At 60.8% G+C, this 21,072-nt stretch overlaps 1 protein-coding gene across 2 annotated transcripts; it reads left to right on the top strand.

Moving 5' to 3' along the window:
• Window positions 1-5,368: 5,368 nt before the first annotated feature.
• On the top strand, window positions 5,369-20,848 carry LOC122707444 (toll interacting protein). 2 transcript variants are annotated; one of them, XM_043922916.1, is made up of 6 exons: window positions 5,369-5,524; window positions 13,428-13,577; window positions 15,279-15,461; window positions 16,172-16,324; window positions 16,806-16,896; window positions 18,855-20,848. In XM_043922916.1, exons 1-6 carry the CDS (start codon window positions 5,492-5,494, stop codon window positions 19,064-19,066), a joined length of 822 nt encoding a protein of 273 aa, XP_043778851.1. In that variant the 5' UTR covers window positions 5,369-5,491; the 3' UTR covers window positions 19,067-20,848. The 2 variants fall into 2 exon arrangements, with proteins under 2 accessions (XP_043778851.1, XP_043778858.1); XM_043922923.1 differs by lacking the exons at window positions 15,279-15,461; window positions 16,172-16,324; window positions 16,806-16,896 and having other exon boundaries at window positions 18,855-18,911.
• The last annotated feature ends 224 nt before the right edge of the window (window positions 20,849-21,072 follow it).

The following is a 21,072-nucleotide window of genomic DNA, read 5'->3' as shown; positions in this document are numbered from 1 at the left end:
AGTCCCTTCTCTGCAGGAATTCCGCTCTGCAAATGCCAGCCTGCCTCACCTCCTCGGACCCTGGCCAAGTCCCCTCAACCCAGGGAGACCCTGCTCTGCCCCTCGGTCACCCTCCTGGTGTGGCAGCCTGCGTTGTCTCTCCGGGCAGTGAACAGAGCCATCCTAGGGTCCCTATCCCACAGGGACCACTGACCTAGGTTGCCTGATGTCCTGTGTCTTGAAAACTGCTGCTTAATTATTTTGTGTGGATTTTAAACATTCATACGAGCTGCTCTACAGACATCCACCTTACCGTTTCTCCCTGTTGGGCTGCACCCAGAGTGTGCGTGGATCGGATTCCCCTGACGACGGGCAATTAGGCTGCCAGCTCTGCTGCACAAACAACTACGCAGCAAACAGCCTTGAGTGCGTCCCTGTGGGTCAGCGTGAGAAGGTTCCAGAACAGAAGCTCAGGAGAGCACTCCTGGTCGTGTCTAGTTTGCTAAGCCCCAGAGCGCCTCTGCCAGGCTGACTCCTACCTGCTGCCCTCGCTCAGTTTTCACCTGCCCTTGGTCTCCCTCCCCACTAAAGGTTACTCTTCTGACAGATATAAGGTGGTGTCTAATCACTGGTTTACTTCTCTCACTCGCTGCGAGTCTGAGAGCCCTTTCCCATACCTGTTAAGCCTTTGGGCTTCCCCTCCTTGAATTCACAACATCTGTCTGTCTATCATCTTGTTGTTCAGTCGCTCAGTCATGTCCAGCTCTTTGCGACCCCGTGGACTACAGACGGACAGGCTTCCCTGCCCTTCACCATCTCCCGGAGTTTGCTCAAACTCACATTCACTGAGTCAGGGATGCCATCCAACCATCTCATCCTCTGTCACCCTTCTCTTCCTGCCCTCAATCTTTCCCAGCATCAGGGTCTTTTTGAATGAATCAGCTCTTCGCATAAGGTGGCCAAAGTACTGGAGCTTGGGCATCATCATCAGTCCTTATAATGACTATTCGGGGTTGATTTTCTTTAGGATGGACTGGTTGGATCTCCTTGCAGTCCAAGGGACTCTCAAGAATCTTCTCCGGCACCACAGTTTGCAGGCATCATTTCTTTGGTGCTAAGCCTTCTTTATGGTCCAACTGTCACATCCATACATGACTACTGGAAAAATCATAGCTTTGACTATATGGACCTTTGTTGGCAATGTAATGTCTCTTGCTTTTTAATATGCTGTCTAGGTTTGTCATCTAGTCTGTTTCTTTGCCATTTATGGGAGTTGTTTCTATATTGTGGATATTAATTATTCATTGGTGTTCAGTTCAGTTCAGTCACTCAGTTGTGTCTGACTCTTTGAAACCCCATGGACTGTAGCATGCCAGGCTTTCCTGTCCATCACCAACTCCTGGAGCCTACACAAACTCACGTCTATCGCGTTGGTAATGCCATCCAACCATTTACTTCTGTTTTCCCCTTCTCCTCCTATCTTCAATCTTTCCCAGAAGCAGGGTCTTTTCCAATTAATCAGTTCTTTGCATCAGGTGGCCAAAGTATTGGAGTTTCAGCTTCAGCAAAAGTCCCTCCAGTCAACACCCAGGACTGATTTCCTTTAGGATGGACTGGTTGGATCTCCTTGCAGTCCAGGGGACTCTCAAGAGTCTTCTCCGGCACCACAGTTTGCAGGCATCATTTTTTTGGTGCTCAGCCTCCTTTATAGTCCAACTCTCACATCCATACACGACTACGGGGAAATCCATAGCTTTGACTAGATGGACCTTTGTTGGTAAAGTAATGTCTCTGCTTTTTAATATCTAGATTGGTCATAATTTTTCTTCCAAGGAGCAAGCGTCTTTTAATTTCATGGCTGCAGTCACCATCTGCAGTGGTTTTGGAGCCCAAGAAAATAAAGTCTTTCACTGTTTCCATTGTTTGCCCATCTATTTGCCATGAAGTGATGGCACAGGCTTCTACATTGTGGATATTAATTATTCGTTGGTGTTAGACAACAGTAAACACTTTCATCCTTCACTTGCCTGTGATCCTTTGTCAGGCAGATAACAAATGCATGTGCCCCTTGGGACTGCATTGTAGACTGAATAGATGAAACATGCTGAGCACTTAGATCAACACCTGGCACCCACGAAGCATGCAAAGGTGTTATTTATCTTCACTCTTGCTCAAGAATCCACCCAAAGATATACAAAACACCATGTGGGGCTCTTGGGACATCGGGACGCCCCATGAATACTGGGGCCCGTGGGTGCCATTATGAGTTAAAACCTGGACACAGAAGGACAAGGAGAGCTTACCTGCCATAACAACATGGATGGACTGGGCACAATGAGGATTCCACAGGCTGATGTCATCATTGAGGTGACATACAGGGTTGCGGCCCTGGATTAGTGTTGGCTCTCTGAGCAAATGTAGGCAGTTAGGTGAAGCAGCTGGCGTTTAGAATTCCCTTCACAGTCGACAGTTTCTACAGAAATACACTTGGCTGGACCCCGCCCTCCAGCTCTGTCCCCTCTTCAGTTCTCCTGCCAGAGACGTCTTCTCTGCCCACCTCTACAGCCCGCAACTTCACTCTGTAAAGCTCCATGATGACAACTTACTATTAATAATGCTTTGGTTCTCATGCCCACCCTAGGGTTGAACCCCCTTTTCTGGCCCACCTAACTCTCATTTTTTCTGCCCATCAGCTCCCTCTGTCTTTCTCAAGGAAATGTGGTCAGTGCACTGGTGGCCAGGTGGTGCTGGTCTGATGAACACCTTGTCTTCGTGTTTGTCTTACCGAGTGTCTCTCCTTTCCTCCTGTGTTCTCTCCCGACACTTCAACTCCTGTTCAAACCTTCCCAGATCTATCAGAGGCAAAGTGGCAGCCTTTTCTGCTTTTATCCTTTACAAACATGGCATAGATACTGAATTCATCCAATATTCACTGCATCGACTCCATCAGAAATTGCTTTTTTGTTCAGCATAAGGTAGGGGTCGAATGTCAAGTTTTTTCCCCAAGTACAGCCAACTGTTTAGTACATGTACTAGAAGACACTGCTCAGCAGGGCCAACACCCTCATAAGTCAAGTTTTTCTATTTTGTTCCATTGGTGAACTTGTCTATCCCCATATCTATGTCATAGGCTCAATTACTATAGTTTTAGAATACATTTGACATCTCCTGGAACAGTCTCCTGTCTCCAGCTTCTCCTCTTCCTTCTCCTAGAGTGTTTTGGCTAACATCCAGCCTTTGTCCTTCTATATAGATTCTAGAATCAGCTTGCTAAATTTCTTAAAAAAAAAAAAAAAAAAAAACCCTGTAGGGATTTTAATGACAATTCTTTAATGACAATTTCTTTTATAGGGCAATTTGGGGGACAATTGACATATTTCTGACATTGAGCCTTTCTATCCATGGATACGGTATATAGCTTCCCAACTTATTTAGGTCTTAATGTGTTTTAATAAAATTTTATTATTTTTCCTTAACACTCATAAAAGTTTCATAAGTTTCATCTCATCTATTCTGTTGTCACTCTTTTCAATGATGTTTTACAAAACTGTGTCCCCTGGTTATTGAGGGTATTTAATTTATTTTTAATTGAAGGATAATTACAATATTGTGTTGGTATACCTAGTTTCCCTCCTTGAGCCTCCCTCCCACCTCCCACCCCATCCCACCCCTCTAGGTGGTCACAGATCCCCAGTTGAAGTTCCTCAATTTGAGTCATACATCAAATTCCCTCTGGCTGTCTATTTTGCATATGTTAGTGTATATTTCTCCAAGCTACTCTCTCCATTCCTCCCACTTTCTCCTTCCCACCCACTATTGAGGATATTTAGACACGTGTAAAATAGTCTCTATCTGGCCTCCCAGATCCTCTCCACCTTTCTCTTTTGTGTCTTTATCTACAGAATGGATCTCTTGGTCTGCTTGAAGGCAGACACTGTACAGATCAGATGGGAGGACAGAGGCCAGGTGTTCGTGTCCCCAGGCCCCTCCCACAAGCCTGTGGTTGGCAGTGACCTCACTGTCCGCTGAGGAAGCCTCTTTCCCTGACCTCTGCTCCCTCCCTCTCTGTCCTTTCCAGGCTAGGAGTAGTGGCAGCTCCCTGAGACTAAAAGTCCCTCATGCTTTGCTTTCCCACTTAACTCTGCCCTTTCTTGGTAAGCGGGACATTTGCTGAAATCTCTCCAGTGATCTTCCTAAGAACACCGACTGTTTCTTGCTGGGACCCTGACTGATACTATAACTGCCACCAGAAGCGACCCCAGAAAACAGGCTCTAAACAGGATGCTGGCCTTCAGGTGCACGTCTATTTGATGAGTGTGTGGATAAAATCCTTGCCCAGGGAAATCGAGTACCAGGAGCCTGTCAATCAGGGACATCCCGATTCCTAAAATTATCACCAGCGGTGGCATGAGACGCCGGGCGAGGGGGTATCTAGTCGCTTGGGCAAATGCGGGATTGCAAAGACCGCGCAGTGGGCTGGCTACTTCTGAAGGCTCTGGGAGGTACACACCATGGAAAGGACGGTTCAAGCCTCGGGTGTGACGGCGCCCTCCAGGCAGGCCACCAGGAACACACATGCAACTCGACAAGCTGGGATTCTTACTGGTTTGTAGACCAGTAAGACCACACACCCTGGGGACGCACAGGGGCACCCCTTATACGACTGGGGCTTACAGGATTGGGGAATCACCTACAAGGTGATTCCGGGTAAGGTTTAAGGACGCGGGGTCTCGCTGTGGATTGGGTGCCATCTGGAAGCTTCTTAATACTTCCCATCTGGAAGGAGAGGCGACTGGAGGGCGGCTGAGTCTGTGACGCGAGGGGGCAGCGGCGTTCCAGCTCGGGTGGGAGAGGGTGGCCACTGGCGGGGGGTCCACGCGACTGACTGGAGTGGCCAGCGGCTTATAGGATTGGGGTTATATAGTCTCGTGCTGCTGCCTGGAGACCGCCTGTGTCGACAGCATAACACCAGGCCCAGGGAAGCCGCCTCGGACGGAAAAGCGCAAAGCTGTGGAGACTCCAGAGACGGCCCGTCCAGCAGCGTCGGGCAGACAGTGCCGAGGAGCCAGTGGGCAGTAGGGGCATCGCGCGGCCTCATTGCCCGAACACTCGGAAGGCCGCGGCCGAACCGGGTCACGCTAGCCACTCGCGAGGCGCAGCCGGGGCACGAATCAGCTGCAGCCGCGGCGGCTCCAGTCAAAACCCGCACCCGCCAGTCGCGTCCCACTGCCAGCCCCGCCCCGCCGCGCAAGCGCACACTGCCGGCTCGGGAGCCATTTCACGGGGCCGCAGCGCGGGGTGGCGGTGGAGGGGTGCAACTGCGCAGGCGCCCGGCGGGAGCGCGCGCGCCTGCGCGAGAAGCCGGAAGCGGCAGGACGCACTGCGCCTGCGTCAGGGCCGGGCGGGGGCGGGGCCGCCGTCAGCTGACTGAGGCGGCTGCGGCCTCGGGGGACCGCCGTCTGGTTGCGTCTCTGTCAGCTGTTGGTGGGCTAGACGCGGGGCCGGCCGAACCATGGCGACCACCGTCAGCACGCAGCGCGGGCCGGTAGGCTCCGGTGGGGGCGGGCTCCGCGGCCTTTGGGCACAGGGAGGGCCCGACACCAGCCTCCGTGCGAGCGGAAGGGAGTCCCCGGGAGGGAGAGGCCGCGCACCGTGCGGGTCCCCGGAAGGAGGAGGCCTCACGCTCACTGGGTCCCCTAGGCGGGGGAGGGTCGGCGCCCGTTGGTTCCCCGGGAAGAGGAGGACCCGCACCCACCAGCGGGCCCCCGGGATGGGTGGGCACCCGCTGGGTCCCCGGGATGGGGGAGGCTTGGCACCGGTTGGTTCCTCGGGAAGAGGAGGGTCGGCGCTGTTACGTCCCCAGGAGGAGAGTCGGCGCCCGTTGCGTCCCTGGGGTGGGGGAGGGTCGGCGCCCGCTGGTTCCCCGGGGCGGGGGAGGGTCGGCACCCGCTGGTTCCCCGGGAAGAGGAGGGTCGGCGCCGTTGCGTCCCCGGGGTGGGGGACGGTCGGCCCCCGGCGGCTCCCCAGGATGGGGGAGGGTCGGTGCCCGTTGGTTCCCCGGGAGGAGGAGGCCCCGCCCCCACCGGCGAGACCCCCGAGTTGGGGAGGATCGGCACCCGCTGAGTACCCGGAAGGAGGCGGCACCGTGTGCTTAGAGTATCCTTCTATAGAGGGGCACCCGGACAGCGCTTGGATGAAGGAGGGTCCAGGCGCGGCTGTGTCCCTCCGTTTTTTTGGTAACACATGAGGGGTCCTGAGCTGGGAGTCCCCTTCCGCCCCCGGCCCTGGAGCCCTGTCTCCCGCGGCTACTGTGTCCTTGTCCAAGAGCAAGACTCGGGCTCCTGGGGATTCGTCTCCAGCCCCCGTTCGGACTGGGTTGAGGTGCCTGACCATGAGCCGTGAGGTTTGTTTGTTTGTTTTAATCACAATCAGGGCCTTGAGTTGGGACAAGGTTCTGGTTAATGCTTTGATGTGGCTTCACCAGGGAAGTCCCCGCAGCCCCGGGCTCCTCATCTTCCCTGTCAGAGTGGACAGATCTTGTCTGTGTCTCTCCCAACCAAAGAAGAATCCATCCACACGACGTCTTTCTGTGTTTGTGGAAGGCAGGTTTTTTTGGAAGCCTGTTGGGCACAGGTGCTCTTCCTGAGCATTTGAATGGGACATGGACATAACAGGACTTCGTGACAGATGTGGGTGTGGAAAGGTCCCAGAGTCTGTAGGGTGGTTTCTGGCCCCTGACTTCATGTCTCCGTCTTCACTGCACATGGTGACTTGGAGCCGGCTGAGCATCAGCACGTCCTCCATTCTCCATGAGTGGCTCATCAGAGAAGCTCGGGGAGCAGATCATTGTCGCTCCCCTGGGGCGGGGGCGGGTGTCCGTTCTGTCCCGGGTCAGACCTGTTGGGAGCTCCGTGCCTTCATCAGGCAGGATCCACAGGCAGACATACATGGGCCTGCTCGGACCCAGGTGAGGGGAGCGTGTGGTGAAGGCGGGCCCTCCTGTCATCCAGAGGGACATTGGCCCTGCGCTGAGGTAGGGCTGTGACAGGCCCAGGCGGCAGAGGGTGTCCGGATGTGAGGCCTGTGCCGTTGAGGCCCCAGTGACCCAGACGACTGGCACGTTCTCTTGTCCGGGGCTCGTGGGCCCCGCACACGGACTGGCAGGTGTCTGTGGGGTGCTCCTCAGGAGCCGAGCTCACGCCGCGAGTGTCGGTCTGGGCCAGAGCGGCTGGGGGCTCAGGGCCCTTGGGCCCACTGGCCTCGGCGTCTTGTGCAGCATGGCTCACTGACGCTGCCGTGAGGTTTGCAGAGGAGCCAGGGCTGGGCCTGCAGGTCTGAATTGGAATCGGGGTGAGCAGTAGCCTCCCTGGGCCGGGGCATGGGGTGAGTAAGGGTTGTGGAGGAAGCACGTCTGACCGAGACTTGAGGGAGGGGGAGCGTGGAAAGCAGAGCTGGAGAGGGTGGGGAGAGGAGGGCGGGGGGTCCTGAGTCGGGGTGCCTGTGCCAGAGGGCGGGGGGGCACTAGAGTGTGCTTTCTGTTTTTTGTAGAGCTTTTGCCTGGTACATATCCTCTCGTTGCACGTCTCCCCACCAGCCCACCCCCTGTGGGTGGACTGCACTTGTAGAGGCTTTCCCTCCAGTTATCGGCGTCAAGGAGCCCTTCCTTTTGCAGTTACCAGAGGCTGGCGGAGACCTCTTCCCTTGCCAGGACGCATGGACTTGGTGTTGCCTGCGCCCCCACGTGCTGTCCTGTATGTGCCTGGTGCAGTGGAGGACCGCGGACGGCGGGCTTGTGGCAGAACCGCTAGACCAGCCGGGGCTTCCCGTGCCGGCCCTGGCTGGGTGGCACGCCTGAGGGTCAGCCCTCTGCCAGGATTCCCAGTCCGGCCCACACAGGACAGGCAGTGTTCAGCCTCAGCCCAGGGTCACTGATCAGGGGATCCGGGCCGACTCTGAAGTCTGACTCTCTCCTCCCAGGCCTGGTGAAGGACGGATGGGCAGGGTCCCCAGGCACGTGAAGGCAAAAGTGGGCCCGCCCACTTGGGGGGATTCCCTCTGTCCCTGAGTAGGGAGCCTGAGGGGCTCAGAATTGACTTAAATTCCAGAAGACGTGGTTTTTGCGTCTTCATGATAGTTTTCCCTGAATGGCCACTGAGGGTTGCCTGCCCTGTGCTGTCTGCCCACTCAGCAGTGCTGGCGTTTCCCTTCTGACTACCTTCTCCACCCTGTGCTTCCGTCTGGTCCACAGAGGATTAGAAAGCACTGGAGGGCACCCACGGGAGTAACTGTGTGGGGGTCAGAGGAGGTTTGTGGCATGTGTCGCTGCAGACCCCTGTGCTGCTGGCCAGCTCGGCGGGCAGTGGTCAGGCTTGGTCGGAGGCTGAGCTGTGCTGTGTGCCCACAGACTCCAGGCCGACGGGAGCAATGAGGGCCACTCATCCAGCTTTTGGAGATGCTGGCTGGTCAGCGCAGCCCTTTTCTGTCTTTTCCCTCGTGACGCCTGAGGGCGAGCTGTGGGGTGACACCACGTGGCCTGTGATGGCCAGGTCCTCATCAGCCTTGCATGAACTGATCACTGTTGCTGAACCTGTGACCCACCAGGGGTGGCAAAGAGTTGTGTTTGAGTTTTATTGCTTGGTTTTGGCGGGCCTGGTAGTGTAGGTGAGTGCTCTCTGCTTGTCCTTAAGTGCAGTCTGTATGGAAGGCAAGATGCAGGCTCAGTTCTTGCTCTGTCATTTGCAGTATTCAAAGGGAGGAGTGGTTTTTCTCTTCGGGCTGGTGCGTGGCTTTCTCTCTCCATTGGAGACTGGCTTGACCTCCCTTCTTGCTCAGATGGCCCGTTCTCGCCGGGTGAGTCCGTCCCTCTGGCCCAAGTCCTGGGCGAGGGGTGGCTTCTCCGCCCAGCTGGCCCATGGCCTGATTCCCCAGGCCCCATGAGCTCTGCTCTGGATTCTCTGCAGCTGAGTTAGGAGCGCTTCCGGGCTGAGAAGGGCCCTGTCTTCCTGTGAGTCAGACCTTGTTGCGTGTGGTGACCCTGCTGGCCGTGTACAGGCCTTTCTTGTTTGGTTTGTTGTGATGAGGGGACGCCAGCTTTCTTTCAGGGAGTGTCTGCCTGATGGGTTTTCGTTCTTGGAGTCACTCTTTCTGAATCTGTGTGTCAGGTGGGTCTGCCATCAACAGCACGCACTCGACTGTCAAGTTTTCACCCTTCGACGGGAACGTGTTGGTTTTTTGTGCACAGTTACACACGCTCTTTGTTCCCAGCACTTTTTTTTGTGCTTTTATTTGCCTGCTTTTCTTCTCTTTCTCTCCTTGCCTTCTGTTGGAGTCATCAAACCCAGGTAAGTTCCATTTTCGCTCTCTGGAGGTTTGGAAAACATGTCGTCCTTCCCTCCTCTTTGCAGCCCTCCTGGGAGCGTCACCGTGCGGCCCTGGGGGCTCTCAGCTCCGTCACTGTAACAGCCCTCCTCCTGGGCAGCAGGTGGCCTCGGTGACCTCTGCTTTCCTCCCAGGAGCCGTGTTATTTTGATGAGCTGGTACTTGTCCTGATGGACTTGTTCGTCCTGCTTTCTCTGGTTCCTGAAAGGTCTGTGTGGTGTCTGGGACTCTTGAGCTCACGGTCCCCTTCTCTCAGGGTGTGAAGGTGCCCGTGTTGGTGGCGTCGGCGTCAGACCCCCTCTGCTCTGGCGCCTCTGCCTGCGTCTGCACGTCCTTCCCCCCACCCCCGGCCCATGGGAGGTGTGGCCCACAGCTCAGCTCGAGGCTGCTGGCCCTGCACGCCCACCCCCCAGTCCACCTGCCCCCCGCCCCCTCCCCTGCCGATTGTGCTGCCGGGGCGCACAGGAGCCGGGGCGGGGTGGCGGTGGGGCGCAGCAGAGGCTGCTGCCTTTCGACAGTGGGCAGGCCCTGGGGCCCAGAATCCACCTGCACTTTGTGGGGCGCGGGAGTGAGCAGGAGGGAATGGGGACTCGGGTGGGGGCCCTGTGGTGATTTCTCTGGGGTTTGTTCTGGAGCCTCTGAAAATGGCTGCAGCTGTGGACACGGGTGACGTCCCTCCCTGTTGGAGGCTCCGTCTTCACGGGAATTTCCTTCCTTCCCTGGGACCCTCCCTGGCATTCCTGTCATCTCAAGCGGCAGCCCCAGTCCCCTTGGGGCTCCCACCAGAACCTCCCGCACAACCACAGGCTCTCCCGCGGCTCTGCCTTCTGAGCAGACCCAGAGTCAGTTCCTTCTCAGCCTGGGCACCTCCACACCCGCCTCCCCTGCCCAGCGGGTCTCTGCTGTCACCCCTGGGCCAGGCCGCAGGCAGAGCCTGCTGTGCGTGCGGCCCCTCCCCGCTCGTCTCCGAGTCAGAGCCTTGCGCCCGTCCGTCCTCTATGCTCCTGCCCTCCCTGGCTTGCCCGGCTCTGGCCACCTCCCCACCGGCCCTAGAGCTGCCCCCCGGGCTCCCAGCCAGGCCTGTGCCCCGTCCTCCCCAGGTCCTGCGTGCCACCCCTTCCTGCCTTCAGGTCTCTGCAGAGGTGGCATCTTCTCCCAAGGCCACCTCAGCTGGCCATGCCATCTGCCCTCGGGCAGCAGTGGGACCTTGTGCGATTGCCTGTCTTCTATTGTGATACGAACCCCGCGGGAGCTGTGATTGCCCAGCATCTGGCCGTGACGATGCACACATACGGTGGAGCTAAGACCTGTCAGTGCCGCGCCGGTCCGCCCGGCCCTGGGCCCCGCAGCCTGCAGCGGCCGGTTTGCTGGGGTGTGGACGGGGTGCCCCGTGTCAGTCGCGCCAGGTCCAGAGCAGCGTGAGAAGCACTGGAGCTCCTGGCCGAGCCCCCAGGAGCCTCTCGCTGTCCCGTCAGCGGCGCGGTCTGGTTCTCGTTTGGCCGCTGGTGTCTCTCGCTGGCCCTCTGGCGGCCTTGTGCTCAGTTAATGCCGCCTCTCGGTCCCCTGTCTGGGGCTCGTGGACTGTCCGCAGGGCTGGGACAGCCAGACGCTTGGGCTTCAATGGCCTGTGCGAGTCTGGGCCGTTTAGAAAGTTGGGGCGGCCTGCAGGATAGGAACGGGAGGAGAGCTGGCGTCTGGGAAGGACGGAGCTGTTCGCAGTGACACCTGGCAGAGGACAGGGCTGGGGGCTCCATGGAGCCCTTTGGGAGCCGCCCCCTCCTCGGCCGGGTTCAGAGGCGCCGGTGGTACCTGCCTTCCCTCTGGTGGCTTCCAGGTTTTTCCTTCGCTTTCCTTGAGGCAGGAGGAGGGTGGGTTGGGCAGGGAGGGTTACCGGTGCGGAGACCCACCCCGTGGCTGCAGTGATCCAGGTGGTGACGGTGGGAGTCTCAGGCCTCAGCGGGCACGTCCTGTGACCTCCCGGGGGTGGGGTGCATTGGGCCGAATGTGTGGCTCACTCCTCCCCACGGGCCTCTGAGGCTGCTGTCTGGCCAGTGGGGCCAGACCACCCCCGGGCAGGGAGCCCCCAGGGCCTGCCCTGGCCCGCCGCTGACTCAGGCCTCAGCCTCCCGCGGTGGCTGGCAGGCGAGCTGAGGGCAGGAGTCCCCAGGCACCTGCAGGTGGGCAGCTGCCTGGACCAGGAGTCTCTGGGTTCCATGCTGCTCCACCAGCCCTCAGCTGTGACGACCCCCCCCGCCTCCCACCCAGGCCTGAGGACGGTGAAGGGGGCGCACAGCCCCGGGAGTTGGCTCACGGCAGGCACACGGACTGTGGAGGAGGGGAGTGGCCATTCCTGACTGTCGCTCTGGCCCCGCACGGCCTGTTCCCCCGGGGTCCTCAGGGCTGGGTGGGCGGCCGCTCTGAAGGGCAGCGGGCGGGGGTGGGCTGTGCTCAACCCCGGGGCGTAATCACGGGGAGTCAGGGCTGAAGACGAGCACCGGGCAGGCTGGGGCAGGACTGTGGGCAGCCGGCAGCAAGCGGGCCGAGGGCTCTGGGCGGGTGCATTGCGGGCACACGGGGTCTGGTCTTGGTGCCGTGGAAATGGGAACTGGCGTATCCCAGGCGCCTCAGCCCCTCCCGAGGGGTGCAGCCCACAGAGTGTCATGAGTGGCCTGCCTCCTGAGGCCCATCCTGGGGCCCGCTCAGCTGCGCCATCGCCCAGGAGATGCGCCCCACAGCGCCTTGGGGAGCGAAGGAAGGTGCTGAGCCTCTCCTGGCAACGCGGGCTCCGGGGTGCCTGGGCCCGCCCGCCCTGCACTGAGCCTCGCAGCAGTGGAGTTGGGGGACGTGGAGCGGAGCCCGGTGTCCACAAGGAACAGACCGTGGGGGGACAGTGGGGAGAGTGCCCGTCAGAAAGGCCCCTGTGCTCCTCCCTTGTTCCCGTCTGTCCTGCCACTGGCATCAGACTCCCGGGGGGCTCCCTCCTCACTGTACCGGTGCTGGTTCTGGGGTGAGAGCCAGCATGCTGTGAGAGAAGCAGCGGGGCCCCAGAGCTGGCAAGCACCCTTGGGTGGCTGTGAGCTGCGGCAGGCGCTCTCCCAGGGGCACCATGAACTGGGGAGGCGGGTGCCGTCTGCTCGGCACCGCAGGAGCCTTGGCGTCTGGCAGCGTCTGGTGGTCCCTGGCGGCCACTGTCCATAAACACGGTTGCCAGAGCTCACCGTGACATACGGGGTCTTCTCTCCCGTGTTCCCTGAAGCCGCCGTGTCCTTTGGGGGCCCTGCATGGGGGTCTGTGAGTGCTCTGGGTGCTGGGGGGCCGTGGCCCTAGTTCCCCCCAGCAGCCAGGCCTCCGTCGTGGGTCCTGGGCTCTGGCTGCACTGTGCCCCCCGGCCCTGCACCCCCCCACCCCCACCTGGCAGAGAGCAGAGGCGGGTGGTCCAGGTCCCTGAGCACCCAGGGGGTGGGCAGCGTGCCCTGGGGGGCATCCCTCCGTGTTCACCACCCCGGCGGAGCCCAGCTGGCCCGAGCTTGGTCTCCTGTGGTCTCCTTGGAGTTGTCACCGTCAGACCGCATGCTCTCCACATGCGGGCGTGTGCCCGGGAGCCACCGCCTTCCCGTCACGTCCCCTCTTCAGGGCCAGGTCCCGGGGCTTCTGCTGGTCAGTCTTCTGGCTTCGTGGTCTCCGGGGTGCTTCTGAGTGTGAGCTGTTCTCCTGAGGCATCCGCACAGAGGCTGTTCTGAGTCTCCTGACATCCCAGCCTCAGGCTTCACCCGTGAACAGCTCTCGGTGGAGAGGCCGTGCTTGCCGTGGTCCTGGTCTGCGGCTGGGACCGCCAACACGTGGACAAGCATGTCTGAGGCCTGAGAGCAGCTTGCAGCCCCAGCGAGGGCGTGAGACCTGCCTTCAGGCAGGGACATGCTTGGGCCTCCACAGAGCACCGTGTGCTGGGCACCCTGCTCCTGGGAGCACAGGCCCTCGGGGGCCTGCAGGCTGGAGCCCTGGCCCCGGGTGGTGCAGGCAGGGAGGCGGGCCCGGGTGGGAGGCCCTGCACTGACGCCGCGCTCCCGCAGGTGTACATCGGAGAGCTGCCCCAGGACTTCCTGCGCATCACGCCCACGCAGCAGCAGCAGCAGATCCAGCTGGACGCACAGGCCGCGCAGCAGCTGCAGTATGGAGGGGCGCTGGGCACCGTGGGCCGCCTCAGCGTCACCGTGGTGCAGGTGGGTGCGGCCCTCAGAGCCCACGGGGCCAAGTGCAGACGCTGAGGGCGGGGGGCAGCGGCAGGCGGCCCCGGGGCTACTATGGAGAGCGTAGCCCCTTGGGGTGGGGCGAGGGTGGGGTTTGGGGGGCAGCGAGCAGCGTGGAGCAGGTGAGTGGGAAGCAGACGCCCCGTCCTGAGCTGGGTCCAGGGCTCCCTCAGGCTCTGTGTCAGGAAGATCGTGGGCAAGGCTGGAAGACCTCGCATTTGGCCTCCTGGGGGGAACCAGTCCAGTTCAGGAGCCCTTGAGTCGGGGCAGGAGGAGGGTGTGTGACCCCACGGCCTGTTGCCGGCACCGGGGGTGGTGGGCAGTGACCAGAATGGGGAGATCACGGCAGGAGCAGGCAGGGAGGAGAGCCACGCTTCAGCGTCGGACACGTTCAGTCGAGGGTGCTTGAAAGGCAGGTGACTGAGGCTCAGAGATGAGGACTTCGGGGGGAGGTGCTGCGGTGACATGCAGCACGTGTCCTGAGGCGGGCCAGCCAGTCCTGTGTGGAGGGGCGGCTCTGGGGCATGATGCGGGCACACTCCAGAGCTTGAGGGGTGTTGGCACGGGAGGGGTGCAAGGAGGCTCCCGATGGGCGGGGCTTCCGCAGAGCCTTCGGGGGGAAGAGACGGCGTCTCACAGGCAGCAGGCTCTAGGGGCTTTTTAAAAAAATTAAGTCTGTTGAGTATGATTTACATGTCAGGACGCACTGGTTTGAATTAATGTGCTTTTGTTTCTATGATCTCTGACACGTGTTCACCCCTGTGATAAGAGCGTTTCTCCAGCACCATGGAAAGTTCTCTTCCCTCTGCCTGTTGTGGGCCTGCCCTCGGGCCCCAGGGCGCTTCCTGAAGTCTGTCCGTTGCTCAGCAGGAACTGGGGTGCCAGCCCTGGCCGCTGTGATGCGTGGGCTCCGGGGGATCAAGCCTCTCGGAGTGGATTCCTGGCCCCCCCCGCCCGGGCACTGGGCAGGGTCGGTCACTGCTGAGAGATTCCTGCCTGGTCAGGGGCCAGCACGGTCACAGTCTGAGGATGCAGGGAAGGCCTTGGCCAGGCCTCGCTTCTCGGGGCCCCCGTCCCCCTGCTTCTCCAGGGCTCTGCCTGTCACAGGGCGGCCTGCCCTTTCCACCCTCCTCCCCAGGAGCAGTGGTGGGGACCCAGCCCCTCCCAGCAGCAGGTGTGTCCTGAATCAGGTGTGTCCTGAGACACTGGGCCCAGCCCAGACTGCCTCCTCATTCCTGGGCCCCGGAGCATGGTTGTCCTCGGAACGGGCTCTGGGACCCCACGGGCAGCACAGTCTGAAGATGCGCAAGGCCATTATCTAAAACCGGGCAGGTTTGCACTTGACCTGCATAGATTGCATGTACTCAGAGCCATGCCTGGGTTCCTCGTGACACCTCACACGCCGCACACACCACGTGAGCACAGCTGTCGTACAGTGCAAGGCTGCAGACACACTTCCTGGTGTGGCAGAGTCAGGGTTTGCTTTTGGAAGTTTCTGGAATGTTCTTTCCTGGTCCAGCGCCTTTCTCTCTCACTCTGGACCTGTGGTTGCAGACAGCACAGTGGTGGCCGTGTCCCGTGCGTCAGCACCCAGAGCGCACGGAAGCCGTGGGTAGTGGGGAGGCCCCTGGGCTGACAGCTGCAGCCCCGTCTCATGCGGCGGCTTTGTTTCAGGCCAAGCTGGCGAAGAACTATGGCATGACCCGCATGGACCCCTACTGCCGCCTACGTCTGGGCTACGCCGTGTACGAGACGCCCACGGCCCATAATGGCGCCAAGAACCCGCGCTGGAACAAGGTCATCCAGTGCACCGTGCCCCCGGGCGTGGACTCCTTCTACCTGGAGATCTTCGATGAGGTGGGCACCGCGCGGGCCACTGCACTTCAGGCTCCTGGCCACTCCGGAACGTCGGGCGTGTGCACGCCGGGCGCTGTGGTGTGACAGGCGCTCTGCCTCAGAGTCTCTGGAACCTACACTCAGACACGTCACCACTGTGTCCAGAGCGTGGGCGTCGCCTGACCACACAGGCCAGGCACTGCTGTCCGCATGTGGCTCGGGGGTCACGCAGTCAGGCCCCTGGCTGGGTGGGTATTGGCCTCTTTGTGGGTGAACAGCAGGAGCCTCCTGAGTGTCCCTGGGGTGTCAGGCACCCTGGGGCCTTCCTCAGCCTGGCCCTCCACGTGCCCCAGCCCTCCTGAGGCCGACTTGGGGTGGGGTGGGCTGCGGGGCTAGGAGAGGCTGCGGTGCTGGGGTGGGGTGGGCAGCAGGGCTGGGAGAGGCTGCGGTCCTCGGGTCTCAGCCCCCCTCCTGTGTCCTTCCTCCTGACCCCCAGCCTCACCTCTGGGGCCTGGGGTGGAGGGGGAGGGGAAGGCGTGCTTCGGGGAGTGTGTGTCTGTGGGGGCCTGGCCCCGCAGGTTGGTGCAGGCGATGGTGGTGGCCCACTGGAGCCCCTCTTCCCTGCCTGTGGACCCGCAGGAGTGGAGTGAGGAGGGTGCTCCGTGCTGTGCACCCCCTGGGGGGGAGCCCTGGAGCCTCTGGGGTCACACGCCTTCTCCCGTCTGCCGCAGCGAGCTTTCTCCATGGACGACCGCATCGCCTGGACACACGTGACGATCCCTGAGGCTCTGAAGCAGGGCAAGGTGGTGGACGAGTGGTACAGCCTGAGCGGGCGGCAGGGCGACGACAAGGAGGGCATGATCAACCTGGTGCTGTCCTACACGGTGAGGCCGCTGCCCGGCCCCGGGGCTCCCGGACCGGTTTACTGTGGGTTCCCATGTCAGCACGTGTGCTCCTGGGTACACCCTGCCCTTTCAGCAGACGCTTCCATGAGGACAGAGCGCTGTTACTGTACTTAACTAACTGTCACCAGAGAAAGGCCGTCCTGAGACGTCAGGGGTTTGAGCCTGAAGTTTACTCTTCGGTTTATATTCTCGAGCAGCGTCATCTATCGATGACCTCTCAGTCATGGTTCCACAGGTCTGACGACAGACGCCTTCCACCCGAGTCGTCATCTGCCCGCAGAGGATTCTGAGGGGAGTCGGTGTGAAGGGGTGTCCCCAGTCTGACGACGGGGACAGGGCGCGTCCCTGCCTCAACCTGCGGGGCTCCAGGCCTGGTGCCGTCCCCTCCCAGGCGCTTTCGGCGAGGCTGGGTGTGTGTGTGTGCTGCTGTGACCCCCGGGTCATCTTTCATGTCTTTCAGTCGCTGCCGGCTGCCATGATGGTGCCACCTCAGCCTGTGGTCCTGATGCCCACCGTGTACCAGCAGGGCGTGGGCTATGTGCCCATTGCAGGTGCGTCTGCCCTCCTCGCGGCGCGTCTCCTGGGGTGGCGTCGGAGCAGGAGGGAGGTGTGTGGGGTGTCGGCTGGGCCTGGTCTGCAAGCGGTACCTGGAGAGCCTCCCCAAACTGGGGGTCTGCTGTCGCGTGAGAACTTCTCCTGCACGTGTAGGGAGTACGATCACTCTTTTCTCTTGTTGGTGCAAAGAAGGTGAGTTGAATTGTATGGAGATGGGGAAGCATGATTTCTGAGTATCGAGTCACCGTAGCACAAGGTCACGTCCTGTTGGGCAGACAGACGGACCGCACGCCGGAGCCCTCCTGTGTCCGTCGCGTTCCTTCCCACACACGCGGCAGTGTTTACCTTCATGACAGCAGTTCACATCGTGCAGCAGAGTCAAGTTGGGTTTGGCTTTTCTCTTGGATTTCTGCGCCTTCACGTCAGCCTGTGGTCAGTTCCCACCCTGGCTCTGATTGGAAGTGACGCAGCCCCCCTGGGTGTGAACAGTCTGTAGGATGGGGCGGGATGCGAGCGTAGGAGGCTCAGAGCCCAGGAGACAGGCAAGGATGTGAGGATGCCGTGCGCACGGTGGTGGCCGCATCCCCGAGAAACCTCTAAGCTTCTGAGCAGAGCGCGGTGAAGAGTGAGGACTGGAGTTACAGCCCTGGACCCCCCAGGGGGAAGGGGCCTGAGGAGAGTCAGGGTGTCTGCTAAAGGTTGAGTGTTCCAGAAGCATGGGAAATGCAGGGTGGGGGGAGGGGGGGTGCGCTGCAGATGATGGGAGCTGGCAAGCAAAGCTGTCAGCGTCCCTGTCTCAGGTCCCCTTCCTGCTCCCCGCTGGTGCAGGGTGGCGGGTGGGCGCCTGCCTAGCTCCAGAACACCTGGGGCCTTGGTCTCACGAGGTTCAAGGGCCCATATGGGACCCAGCACCTCTCGCCTCTCAGGATGGCCAGGATTAAAGGCTGGCGGGCGGTGGGCGCAGGTGGCTGGGTGCTCAGCGGGGCCACCCAGGATGGGCAGGGGAGGAGGGGGCCGGGGGTGGGGGCAGGGGAGGAGGGGCCAGGCCCACTCCTGCTGTGGGTGTGTCCAGCACAGGTTCCAGCTCACCCCTGCGGCCGGCACCCCTTTATCTCAGCGCTTGTCGGCCCTTCTGCTGGTTTTGGTTTGGACGCGTTTGAGCTGCCTTTAAGGTCATCTGAGCTCAGACGGGAAAGGAAGCCATGTGAGCTCTCGGGCCTGGTTGGGTGACTGTGCTTTTGAGTTTCTAAAAGCAAACGGCTTTAAACCCTTTTCTGCTTTTCAGAGCGATGGTTGACCTGGGCTCTGTCCCTGAGCTGCAGGTCCTCAGTAGCACCTCTTGCCTTTTGCTCATTTGTTTTCCTCACGAGAGGGTCACAGCTTTGACTTGGGGTCCAGTGGCTCCAGGTCTGAATCTTCCAGGAGCTGAGATGCCTTGAGGTTCTCAGCATCCACAAGGGAGTGAGGGGGTGCGGCCAGTGTGACGAGCCCATGTGGAGCGGGGTGTCTGCTGCCCCCAGGACACTGAGCCGGCCGCCCTGTGGGTCTCCTTCCTCATCAGGGTCTGACTGACTGGGTATCCAGCTGGGAAGGCCTGTCCTGGAGAGCTGGCAGAGGGGGCAGCGGGGGAGTCTCGGTGCTGGGGAGGGGGGCGGGCAGCTGGGTGTGGCCGTGGTGGAAGGGGTTGACCCCCGTGGTATAAATGGCCGAGGTCTGCACACCCCTGTTTCTCCCAAGCGTCTGGCCTGTCTGAAAGGTAATGTTGGGGGCTGAGATCTCTGCGGAGACCTCTGGGGTCATGTTTGAGGGGGAAACCTCTGTGGTCATGTCGGGGGGGTAGATCTCTGGGGTTGTATTGGGGGAGACCCCTGGGGTCGTGTTGGGGGGGAGACCTCAGGTGAGACCTGGGCCCTGCGGTAGAGGTGCTGCCCGCTGAGCCCACCTCTGCTTGCAGGGATGCCCGCCGTGTGCAGCCCTGGCGTGGTGCCCGTGGCGCTGCCCCCAGCCGTGAGCGCCCAGCCCCGCTGCAGTGAGGAGGACCTGAAGGCCATCCAGGACATGTTTCCCAACATGGACCGGGAGGTGATCCGCTCCGTGCTGGAGGCCCAGCGGGGCAGCAAGGACGCGGCCATCAACTCCCTGCTTCAGATGGGCGAGGAGTCGTAGACACACCTGCCGTCTCGCTGCCCGCCCGCCCAGCTCCCCAGAGCACCATCCCCAGCAGATCCCTGTGAACGCGCCCCGCATAGCCCTTCCTCGGACGTCTGTGTAGCCCAGTCCACACCCTCGTGTGGGATGCATGTGGTTTTGGTTCTTGCAGCCGTTCTGGACGTGGTCGGGGCGGGTGGGGTGGCTCTCCTCCCGCCTCCTGTCAGAGGGTGGAGGCGGCGTGTCCCGTGCGCACACCCACTTCCTGCCGCCCGTCCTCCCAGGGTGCTCTCCTGGGAGCAGCGCCCCCTCTGGGTTGACGGGTGGGGTCTCGTGATGCTGCCTGGCTGGGTAGACCCACTAAAGTGAGGCAGAGAATCCCCTAACAGCTGCTGTGGGTCAGGTTAGGACTTTCAGATGGGAAACTCGTCTCCTCCCCGTGGTGGTCTTCGTGGGCCTCTCGCTGGGGCCGGGCAGACCTCGCCGCGGGGCCCAGCCTGTGCGCGGAGCCCTGGCCCAGCCTGGCGTCTGCAGCCACATCCTGAGCCTGAGGCCCTGCGTCTTTCCTGCTGCCTCGCCCCTCTGTGCCATGTTGTCCCAAGGGGTTGCCGCCCCCCCCGCCCCCCGCCAGACATGCTCTGGCCGCAGAGCTCAGTGAGGTGGAGTGCTGGAAGCAGACCCCGTCCTTGTCCTTGTCTGTCGAAGGGCCTCTAGGCACTCGGCTCACTGCCGACCTTATGTAGGAAGCCCTGGGCCCCAGGCTGGGTCAGTGTGGTGACCGCTGGCACTGGGAGGTCTTCCTGAGAGGCAGGAGGTGCCCCGTGGTGTGCACCCTGGCATTGCGTATGGCCGTGGACACCGAGGATGGGGACAGGCTGGGTGGCGCCCGTGGGAGTGAGAACACTGAGCGCGCTCTGATGGGGTCACTGGCAGTCAGCCGTGGTCGCCGCTTTGTCTGGAGATCTTTCCCAGTCTCGGGACGTGGAGACGGACCAGGCGGTCACCCGAGGTGGCGAGGACTGACTGCAGTCCTGTCCTCCACATAGGCTTAGTGTGATGCCAGTCAGCGACGCTGTGCTCTGCCTCCCGGGCCGGCAGGCGAGCTGACCAGGCTCCTCCCGTGATGGCCTGGGGGCGGGAGGCCTGCGAGAGGGGGTGCAGACCACCGGTGCCTTTGCCGCAGGCTCTCTGTAGGTGCGTGAGACCAACGATTGTGCAGCCACAGACCTGAGTGCAGCGCGGTGACCACATGCAGCACGGCTCCAAACGCCAGACCCCAGCCCCGGGCACCCACCCAGTGGTCCCACACCACCCCCATCGCTGCCTCCCCCGCCTGGGCCTCTGAGGACAGGAGTCTTGGCTTCAGGGCGGCTGCAGATCTGCCAGCTCTCGGGGTCCTTTCTCGTGGACGCCTGCTGCTTCACTGGGTCAGAGGAGGCTGTGTCTGTGGGGACTCAAGACGTCCGACGGCCCTGCTGTCCCCGCTGCTCTGCTCACGTCCGTGCTCACGTCCAGGCCGCCCCTTGGGAGGCACTCAGCGCGGCACCCGTGGCTGCCGGGCCCAGGACTGGGGCGCCTCGCGGGTCATTGCTGCTCAGTGTCGGAGAGGAGAGGCGTGTCCAGTGGGCTCCCCACCCCACCCCCGTTTGAGGAGCCGTGCTGGGTGTTTGCAGAAACAGTCCTTGGAGCTTTGTGTTTCAGATCATTCTGTTGGGGTCCAGGGTCCACATTCCTCTTCGATTGTAAGATATGTTTGTACCTTTCAGCCTTCTAACTTAATAAATGGTCTATGTAAAAACAGAGAAGTCCAGTCCTTCAAAGAGAGTTTACTGTTTTTGTTGTGTTTTAATCTGGCTTGTAAAAAGCCAGTTGATGAAACGGTCACCAGCAGACTAGTGAGTGAAGGCACAGGGCAGAGGCTGGACTCTGCCCGCGAACCTGGAGTGTGTCCATGGAGCTCAGAATGTGTGTGCGGAGCCTGGAGTGTGTCCATGGAGCCCAGAGTGGGAGCCTGGAGCCTGGGT

Source organism: Cervus elaphus, chromosome 2 (assembly GCF_910594005.1).
Source record: "Cervus elaphus chromosome 2, mCerEla1.1, whole genome shotgun sequence".
Taxonomy (NCBI): domain Eukaryota; kingdom Metazoa; phylum Chordata; class Mammalia; order Artiodactyla; family Cervidae; genus Cervus; species Cervus elaphus.
This window is presented reverse-complemented; position numbering and strand designations above follow the sequence as displayed.